General features: G+C 39.2%; 1 protein-coding gene across 2 annotated transcripts in view; it reads left to right on the plus strand.

Moving 5' to 3' along the window:
* LOC144967543 (uncharacterized) overlaps window positions 1-10,000 on the plus strand; it is an 84,782-nt gene that overhangs the window by 43,195 nt on the left and 31,587 nt on the right. Inside the window, exons 2-4 of one of the 2 annotated variants that reach the window (XM_078904936.1) lie at window positions 2,332-2,406; window positions 7,722-7,838; window positions 9,051-9,240. In XM_078904936.1, the coding sequence (XP_078761062.1) occupies window positions 7,742-7,838; window positions 9,051-9,240 (287 nt within the window). In that variant the 5' untranslated portion in view covers window positions 2,332-2,406; window positions 7,722-7,741. The remainder of the gene's footprint in view (window positions 1-2,331; window positions 2,407-7,721; window positions 7,839-9,050; window positions 9,241-10,000) is intronic. The other variant, XM_078904937.1, reaches the window with a different exon arrangement.

The following is a 10,000-nucleotide window of genomic DNA, read 5'->3' on the forward strand; positions in this document are numbered from 1 at the left end:
AGAGAGGGGGGGCGTTTTTCTCTTGTCCTCTCACCATACATGACATAGACTTGTCTACTTTGTTAGATCAAAGGGATGGATCCGCAATTTCGCATGTTCTTCACATTTCTCACATAGTATCTACTAATACTAGGTACGTGTCATCATCAGTTAGAGAGACTGGTCAGCAAGTTCAAAGAGGTGAGTTTCACTCTTTGTGAAAAGGCATTGTCCCTGTTATAGCCGATTTGGTTCAAGTGAGGCCATGCTATAACCGATAATTTTTAGTAGAGACAAAGAGAGGTAAAAAACGGGGATTTGAAAAATCCCCGTTATACCCGATCCCTGTTATAACCGGGCCTGTTATAAATGGTTTCCACTGTAGTCTTCCAATCCCTCCGCCAACTTGTTCTATGAAGAGTAAGATTCTAGTTTTTCTTTTCCAACTGTCCTAGTTGTAATTTAAAATTTTTCCTTTGCTTTGTTGGTGGTGTTTTCAAGTTTATCGTCGTAATATTCGGTTTTCTTCCTTTTTTTTTGCTTTAGTAATCGCAGCCTTCAATTATTCTTTTCGTGTCAGATAATTAGCCAAACTTTGTGGATGACCAACTGCATAGTTTTTCCACCCTTTTTCAGCCTTTCTTTTTCCCAGTTTTGCAATTTTGACTTCAATGGTACTGTGGCGGGTTGTGTGTTATTTTGTGGGATCGAGTCCAACCGATAGCTCAATGGTCTGGATTCGAACTAGTATGCGCGCTATGGCTCTCAACCTATATCACAAACGGCTCAGGTTTAATCTAGGGGAGATCAAGAATGGCCTTAGGGTCCCTTATAACTTAATTGTATTAATAACAAGTGAGTCAAGACAATATTAACGCCCAAATGCAATAATAACAATTCTATACATAAAGTTTAATTAGATTGTTACAGGAAAAGATAGAAAGAATAAGTATTTATTTGTTATCAGGAAGAATAGCTCTAATTGAGTGGATCTAATTTATTATTTATTTAGTTGTTTATTTTGGTATAATCATTTGTGTCTGTGGAAAATACATTTGAAAATGGTATAAGCCCGTTTGGCTTATCTTTATCCCGCCGGCTTGCTTGACTGAGGCAAATGTATCAGCTAGTTCCAGGGTTGGCGCCTGCTTTGCAGAGTTTTCTGGACATCACAACAGTGTGTTGTAGTTAGGGGCTGACATCAGGGGTTTACCACTGTTCAAGGACTGGGATGCAGGGATTCGGCACGACTGGGTGCTCCAAGGACAAAGAAAGGGACCAGGACCAGGACCAGGACCAGGATCAGGACCTTCATTTAAGAGTTAAAACAACAAGGTCTTAGAGCCAATCGAGTTTGTCTTTCGCCACCGAATCGTCCTGAGCGACACATCATAATAGCCTTTATTTGCCGACAAAGGCAAGGAGCAGTAACTCCATGATAATGGTAGTTAGTATATGTTTTAAACATCAACTGACAGTCGAGCTTTCTTACATGATGAGAATTTAACAGGGTTGTGTCCCTGGTATTTCTTTATTTATTTTTATTAATTATAATTGAGGTTATGATGTGTGGCCGGCGATTGGCGGTGGGGTACAGACATTCAAGCAATATGCATATTGAATATAAATGAAAAAAAAAATAGCATAGATCATAAACAACTGTTAACTATAAAATAAGATACATATAGATATAGTTTTGTACAGGTATTCCAACTTACGAACATCCATGGAATAGCACAATTAAAATATATACACAAACTATAATATTAATAATAGATAGATTAAATTGAATTCACAGTAATATCTCGTTCCACTTTGAATGTTAACCAATAATTCATTTTACCTCCAGCCGAGGGATGACAAACTTTTTTAAAGTTTGAAATTGGAGGGATAGCTCTTCTCTCTTGGGCTTCTTAGCGTGTGTGTGATTAAACTCGGTGATGAATTTGATTTGTGAAATGAAAATAGCCAATCAGAAGAATGTTCCTGTTTTAGAAAGCCAATGATATCCAGATGCTTTGGTAAGAAAGAATAACGGAGAATTACCGGAGAGACTAGGACAGTAATTGCAATTAGCTACTCTTGAACGAGACAAGACCTCAGGGCCTACGCACGTTGGCGTCTTGTTTGGAAAAGGTAATTAGCAGGAGGCATGAATACAATGGGCAGACAATTTGAACAGGTAAATAAGCCTTAAGCTGAAAGTGAGTGTTCCGTTATACAATGGAAATGTTTCCTCACCTAACGACCGAAATTTCCGTTAGAAAGATTTGGGGCTTTATTGGAGAAAGGCTGTCCATGTTTGAGTATTTTTAATGGAGGTGTTGATCAAATATATGTCTCGTCCACTAGGTGTGAAGTGGTTTTGAACGGGACGCTGACGGATGATAAAGAAATCACGCAGTGAAAGAAAATCGCTCGTCACAGGTACCTCAAAGTGACAATTTTCTTCTTCTTCTTCTTCTTCTTCTTCTTCTTCTTCTTCTTCTTCTTCTTCTTCTTCTTCTTCTTCTTCTTCTTCTTCTTCTTCTTCTTCTTCTTCTTCTTTGAAGAAGAAGAAGAAGAAGAAAAAAAGCTTGTTTTGAAACAATTACTGTCTCATCTTAAAAATAATTGTCTTGAAGAAAAATTTCAGTCTGCTTATAGGCAACATCATTCGACGGAAACCGCACTTGTTAGGGTTGTTAATGATCTCCTCTCTGTTATAGACAATGGTTCATGTTCTTTGCTGAATTTGCTTGACCTATCGTCTGCTTTTGATACTATTGATCACAATCTTCTTCTCAAACGTCTTGAAATTACTTATGGCGTGTCTGGTGCAGCGCTTGATTGGTTTAGGTCATATTTGTTTAATCGTAAACAGATTATTACGGTGGATGAATATAGATCGGAGGAAATCTTTCTTGATTGTGGGGTTCCCCAGGGTTCAGTACTTGGACCCGTTCTTTTTGTTTTGTACGTTGGCCCTCTGTCTAAAATCATCAGAAGTTTTGGTCTGTCTTACCATCAATACGCTGATGATACGCAATTGTACTGCGTTTCCAATATGAGAAATTTACAAGAAGTATCAGCCAATAGTAAAAATTGTATCCAAAGTGTTAAGAAATGGATGAATGAGAACAGACTGAAACTGAATGATGATAAGACGGAGGTGCTGTATGTGGGGAACAGGAAGTGGAAAAGTGAAACAGATTTGAAGTTGGGGGATGCCTCTATTCAAATTGTTGACAAAGTGAAAAACCTTGGCACATTCTTAGACTCTGGACTGTCGATGGAGCACCAGGTTAATAATTTGGTTAGATCTCTCTTTTTCCAACTAAAAAAGATTGCTTCCATTAGACTGTTCATATCTGAGGATGTGACCAAGCACCTGGTTGTGTCCCTCGTACTATCGAAATTGGATTATTGTAATGCTCTGTTGTTTGGCGTTTCGCAATACAATCTGAAACGTCTTCAGATTGTCCAAAACAGCGCTGCCAGACTAGTATTTATGAAGCGTAGGTGCGACTCTGCCGGACCTCTACTTCATGACCTGCATTGGCTGCCTGTTGAGAAAAGAATTAAATTCAAAGCTTGTGTTTTAGTGTATCGTTGTCTTGAAGGTACTGCCCCTTCCTACCTTTCAGAACTAATTGAAAGATATTCAAAACCCCGCCCCTTACGTTCGGCCAGTGATTCCACAAAACTAGTTGTCCCTCGAATTCGGAAAAATGCTGGAATGAGATCCTTTTCTCATTTCGGACCCTCTATTTGGAACGCCTTACCGCAGAGCATTCGTGAAAAAGAATCTTTGTCTATTTTTAAACGTTCGCTTAAAACATATTTGTTTCGATTTTAGTAGATGGTATGAGAAGCAAGATAGGTTTGGTTTGTGTTGTGTGTTGTGTTGTGTGTGTGTATGTGTGTGTGTGTGTGTGTGTGCTTGTGTGTGTGAATGAGTATGTTTCAGCCAAAGTAATTTGTAATTTAAGCGCTTAGAGTCTGGTGTCTCGGAGTTATAGCGCTATATAAGTTTTCAGCATTATTATTATTCTTCTTCTCTTCCTCCTCCTCCTCCTCCTCCTCCTCCTCCTCTTCTTCCTCCTCCTCCTCCTTCTACTCCTCCTCCTCCTTCTGCTCCTCCTCCTTCTTCCTCTCCTCCTCTCTCCTCCTCCTCCTCCTCCTCCTCCTCCTCCTTCTTCTTCTTCTTCTTCTTCTTCTTCTTCTTCTTCTTCTTTTTCTCCTCCTTCTTCATCCTCCTCCTCCTCCTCTTCTTCTTCTTCTTCCTCCTCCTCCTTCTCCTCCTCCTCTTCTTCTTCCTCCTCCTCCTCCTCCTTCTCCTCCTCCTCCTCCTCCTCCTTCTCCTCCTTCTTCTTCTTCTTCTTCTTCCTCCTCCTCCTCCTCCTCCTCCTCTCCTCCTTCTTCTTCTTCTTCTTCTTCTTCTTCTTCTTCTTCTTCTTCTTCTTCTTCTTCTCCTCCTCCTCCTCCTCCTCCTCCTCCTTCTTCTTCTTCTTCTTCTACTTCTTCTTCTGCGAATGATTAGGGAGTAGGTACTGGTGAAAGATAGATATATGAAAAGATGCCAATGATTAGGGAGCAGGTACTGTGTAAGATAGATATATGAAAAGATGCGAATGATTAGGGAGTAGGTACTGGTGAAAGATAGATATATGAAAAGATGCGAATGATTAGGGAGTAGGTACTGGTGAAAGATAGATATATGAAAAGATGCGAAAGATGCAGTGACAGACAAAGCAGAAAAAAAGCAAGAAAAAAATTCAGCCTGCCTCGATTGGGGATTGCAGGTCTCAGGCCTTCTGATTAAAAAGCATTTTTGGATGATATGTCTCTCACAAATTCAATCTGGTTTTTAGGTTAGAGTGACCCATAAAAGTTTTGAAGGTTGTTTATAATAGTATTTTATAATATGGATTGATGTGCAACAAGAAACAAACAGGGAACGCCTACCTGAATGGCACTGAGCAAGGTCATTTTATTTTGAATTCAAACATACAGGCAACAATTCTCATTACCCCCCTCCCCCCCCCTCTCTCTCTCTCTCTCTCTCTCTCTCTCTCTCTGTTGTATGTTTACCTTTGTTTACCTTTGTAAATCGTATTTGCCGACTACATGTGGCAAGAACATTTCCCCCCTCTTGGTCACCATGACATTATCACGGATGGAGAACATGTGGGATTGCATACATGTTGCTCGAACTGATTTGTAAACATTTTTATCGTTTTGGTAATGAGCCGAATAGAGATTTCGGCCCGAAACCCTCCGCGTTTGATAATTTTTTCTGTTCCGGAGCCGTTACAATTTTGTAAATTGTCCTTTACAGATCCCTGCACTTGACAATTTGAGCAAAGGGGCATAATTAGGGCGTAGTGCAGTTTCGTGGTTTTGCATAATAGCACTTGCCTTCGGATCTGTAGTACTTGGTTCGATTCCTGCTCTAGTCGGAGATACTTATATACGTTGAGCTTTTGTCCCTGCAGGGGCATTGGCCATCAACGAAGGTCCTTCACTTTTTTTCTGTCCTGTGCCATCACTTCTAATCCTCTCCATGTCTGTCCAGAACGCCGAGTGTCTGCATCTACATCTCTTCTCCAAGTCTTCCTTGGTAAGCCTTTCTTCCGCTTGCTCTGTGGATTCTAGGTCAAAACTTACCGGGTGATGCTTGATATCGGTTTTCTTAGAGTGTGACCCATTCATCTCTATTTTCTCTACAATATTTCTTTTTCAATTGGTTGTTGGTTTGTTTTCTGCCACAGCTCGATGTTACTAATTTTATTCTGGCCATTGTACATTAAAATCTTTCGCAGACATGAGTTGATAAAGATTTAGATTTTAGTTTTAACATTTTGGTCATCCTCCATATTTCCGAGCCGTGAATCAAAACTGCTTTAACATTTGAATTGAACACACGGACTTTTGTGCGTTGTAAATGATGATCGATTTCCAAACGTTTTTCAGAATGTTAAAAGCGGCCCTTGCTATACTGATACGGGCCATTACATCTTCGTCCGTGCCTCCATTAACATTGAAAACACTTCCAAATTATGTAAATCTGTCCACTTCCTCCAGGACTGTTCCATTTAGTTGACTTCGAGTCGTTGTTATCATTGTGAACTTTTGATTTTTGTGTCTTCTTTAGGTAAATGTCGAGGCCGAGTATCGATAAAGTGTTGATAAAGTATCGATAAAAGCCAATTTAGATGTTTTGGATTGCATCGGTTTATGGGTTTGCGTGAGAAGTGCTAGATCATCCGCAAAATCGAGGTCTCCTAGTTGAGTCCAGAGACTCAATTGAATTCCGTTTCTCTCTCTACTTGTTCATCTCGTGATCCAGTCGTTGAAGTGTAGGAACTGAACTGTGAGAGAAGGCAGCCATGTCGTACCCCAATTTTCACATCAAACGCCCGAGTCAGGGCGATATCCTCTAAACGTGCTCAAACCACCTTACAATGGCCCCTCTCCAATGGCAACACTGAACATGTGGGCATGAGACGTGATGCCTGGTATTGATATGCGATATTGCAATTTTTTCCTGACATACACAACGGTCAGGTAATCATTTTACATCTGTGTAATGTGAATGAATGTAAGCAGTCTTTTCCAGGGATTCAACTATGCGCCGCTTAGGGTGGGACTCGAACCATAGACTTCCCGATCCAAAAGGGAGTGTCATACCACTAGACCACATAGCCACTAATTAATAACTATATAATAGTACATTAAAGAGAGATAATTTGCAAGGAAAAAAATATGATCTCTCAAAACAAGGTATTATTAACTATACATTTGACTGCCTCCCTCCCGGTTAAGGATCGACGCCATGACCATGAAAAAAGCAGAGCAATCGTAATGCAGAACAAAAACAGAGAGCAACATTAAAACGGACAATATGTATGACGAACGGCAGACACAGCAAATGACCTCTCTACCCACCGTGGGAGGTAGAAGACCCCACTCAGCACGAGCAATCTATCAATGTACCTGTTTTGACATGACCTAAAAGTCCCATCCAGTCAAAAGTAAAGGATCCCGTTATAAAGAACACGCTTAATTGTTTACAACGTACAATAGATTCAGAACTTTAAAAAAAATATTATTAGCAGACACACACACGAGAGAGAGAGAGAGAGAGAGAGAGAGAGAGAGAGAGTGAGAGAGAGAGTGAGAGTGTGTGTGAGAGAGTAGTGAGAGGTGTGAGAGATGAGTGAGAGTAGTGAGAGGTGAGAGTGTGAGAGAGTGAGAGTGTGAGAGTGTGAGAGAGAATGAGAGAGAATGAGAGAGAGAGAGAATGAGAGAATGAGAGAATGAGAGAGAGAGAGAGAGAGAGAGAGAGAGAGAGAGAGAGAGAGAGAGAGAGATTGTTCGTGTTTTGTCACATATATGGATATATTATATAATTTACATCGTCTCACTCATCCGAGATGTCAGAGTTGTTAACCTAATTGGCTAGAAAAGGCCTAAAATAAACTCATGATACAAGATAAAGATAATCGTTGAACGACATTGTATGCCTACCCAAACCCTTTCAAATGTCATGATTATTTAGACACTAAACGACAATGATTGCAATTTCATTTTCTTTTTGACATTTACAGTACAGAACTAGACCAAAGTATAGATCATCACATGCTCATAAAGCTTAGGTCTATATTTGTTTCAAAGCTTGTCAGATCCCTCTCGATGATACTCGCTCAAACATTCTACACGCATTCGTTTTCTTTGTGACTGCTAGATCTTTTTTCTAGGACAAGCATAATTCGAGACCATGCAGCTGCTTGGAAGCCGACAGACCAGTTTTATTCTGGTGGTGTGCATCACCATTTTGTTATGTTTAGTGCACGTTGGATCCACACAAGATGACGGTAAGACCAAATTTTAACAAATATATTTTTCATTTTTATCTGTCATAAAATCTTTGGAATATCCAGTTCATACTTAAGAGTTGCTGTGACTGAAATTTATTGACATTTATCAAAAGTATCATATTGAATACAAAGAATATCCATTTTTATACAAAGTTAAAATACTCTTATAAAAGATACAACACAAAGTAAACGACGTCCAGCCATTGGCAATCCTCATGTAAACAAGAAAATTAAATTATATATATTACATTACATTGGCATTATGGCTAAAACATTATCGGTAAAAATGTGTCTGTGTCTCGGTTCACATTTCATTTCATTGTCGCTCTCTTTCCTCCTCCTCCCCCTCCCCCCCCCCTCTCTCTTTCTCTTTCCCTTACACACACACACACACACACACACACACACTCAAACACACACTTTTACCTATATTTTAACCAAATGCCAATGTGTAATACAACATATTTCCTCCTTTCCCAGTTTCGAGGAGTCTACGTTTCGGTCACTATGAGAGACCAAGTGCATAGTAGATATACAATGAGTGTCTTTTCATATTGTATTTATACCGCGAGTTATCTTCAAGATTTCAATTGAGGTGAATTTCATTGAGCATCAGTTGAAATTGTGAAGAGTGATATGAAAACAATATGAATGGACAAGAATTATATATAGCGTGCGAGAAAAACAAACAAACTGGAAAACATTGTGGCGCTTGTTTTTATGAGGTGGGTTGTTAACCCTACGCTCAACCCCCATTTCTGGAGGGCCGGTGGATTACTCTTCGTCTGATCTCTCCATTTTTCTCCCTTATTGGATGTCCGAAGTCCGAGATACGAAAGCGCCCCCCCCCCCCCCCCCATACACAACAAGCTGATAATCCAGAGTACCAGACGGACTCAACAGATCTCCACCAAATTATGCTCAAAGTTGTACTGTAAAAGCAATAAACAATAAACAGTTGTCTGTGGATATCATTCAATGATATAATTTGTTAATACAGTACTTTCTTTATTTGCTTATCTATTTATTTTGATACATTTTATTAATCCACTTTTAAAAATTTAAAGTATCGAGTATTGCCATAGATTAATTATTTTCTAAAAATGACAATTTTATGGACGGTGATAACATCAAACACGCAAAATTATATCCTCATTAGTCTATGGCAATACCGGGTGTAAATCTCAAAGTCTTTTTGATTTTACCCAGGCTCGACTCGCTTTGTGGTTGAAATGTCAGGAAGCCATTATGTAGAGTTGGGTCGCCCCATCCACCTGTTCTGCAACATGACAGCCCCTGAACACGATCGCAATGGCAAGTTCAGCTGGTTTAAGGACGGTCGCAACCTCAAAGATAGTGATCACGTGATCATCAATAATTACTACTCATTCTATTTGAGGCGAGTTGAGAGTTTAATCATATTTTTAAAAATTTGGATGCGTTTTTATTCCCCCACCCTTCTTTTGATATTACTATATTAAATGCAGTTCAGAATGCCGATTTTTCTTCCTCTCTTTTTCTTCTTTTATTCAAAAGGGCATTGGTTACAAAATTTATCATATGGCCACAAATTGGAAAACGTTTTTTTTTTTTACTGGATTTATATTGATGTCATCTATGGCATAAGTACAGGGTCCAAGGATGGATATATATATATATATATATATATATATATATATATATATATATATATATATATATGCAGCTATCAGTCTTGTGTGATTTTATCAAGTGTTTCGCGCATACAGCTATCAGTCTTGTGTGATCGAGCCCGATTGGAACGTGTTTGATTATGATTTCGAAAGTAAGAAGCTACAAAAAACCCCATGTAGCTGGAGTTTACATACAACATTCTACAACATTAATGCTCCCAAAAATTTGCTAGCTACCTTTTGTGTAGTACTCTGATAAATCGCAAAGTGCTTGTCACCAGATCTTTTTTAGACCAAGCTACTCAATCACTGTGGATGGAAAGGAAATAAATCCTTGACTCTTCCAGCATTCAGACCGATTCTCTTAGAGCGTACGTCCAATTCTTCCTCAATTGAATTTCTCGAAACCCTCTTTGATAACTCGATTTTTTTCTTGAAGAAACATGGTCCCTGATAATCACTGCGGCTGACGTTTGGGTTCTCGATATTCTTTTCCCCCGTGATAAA

This window comes from Berghia stephanieae, chromosome 3 (assembly GCF_034508935.2).
Source record: "Berghia stephanieae isolate SIO BIC M18660-M18661 chromosome 3, UCSD_Bste_1.3, whole genome shotgun sequence".
NCBI classification, from domain to species: Eukaryota; Metazoa; Mollusca; class Gastropoda; order Nudibranchia; family Aeolidiidae; genus Berghia; species Berghia stephanieae.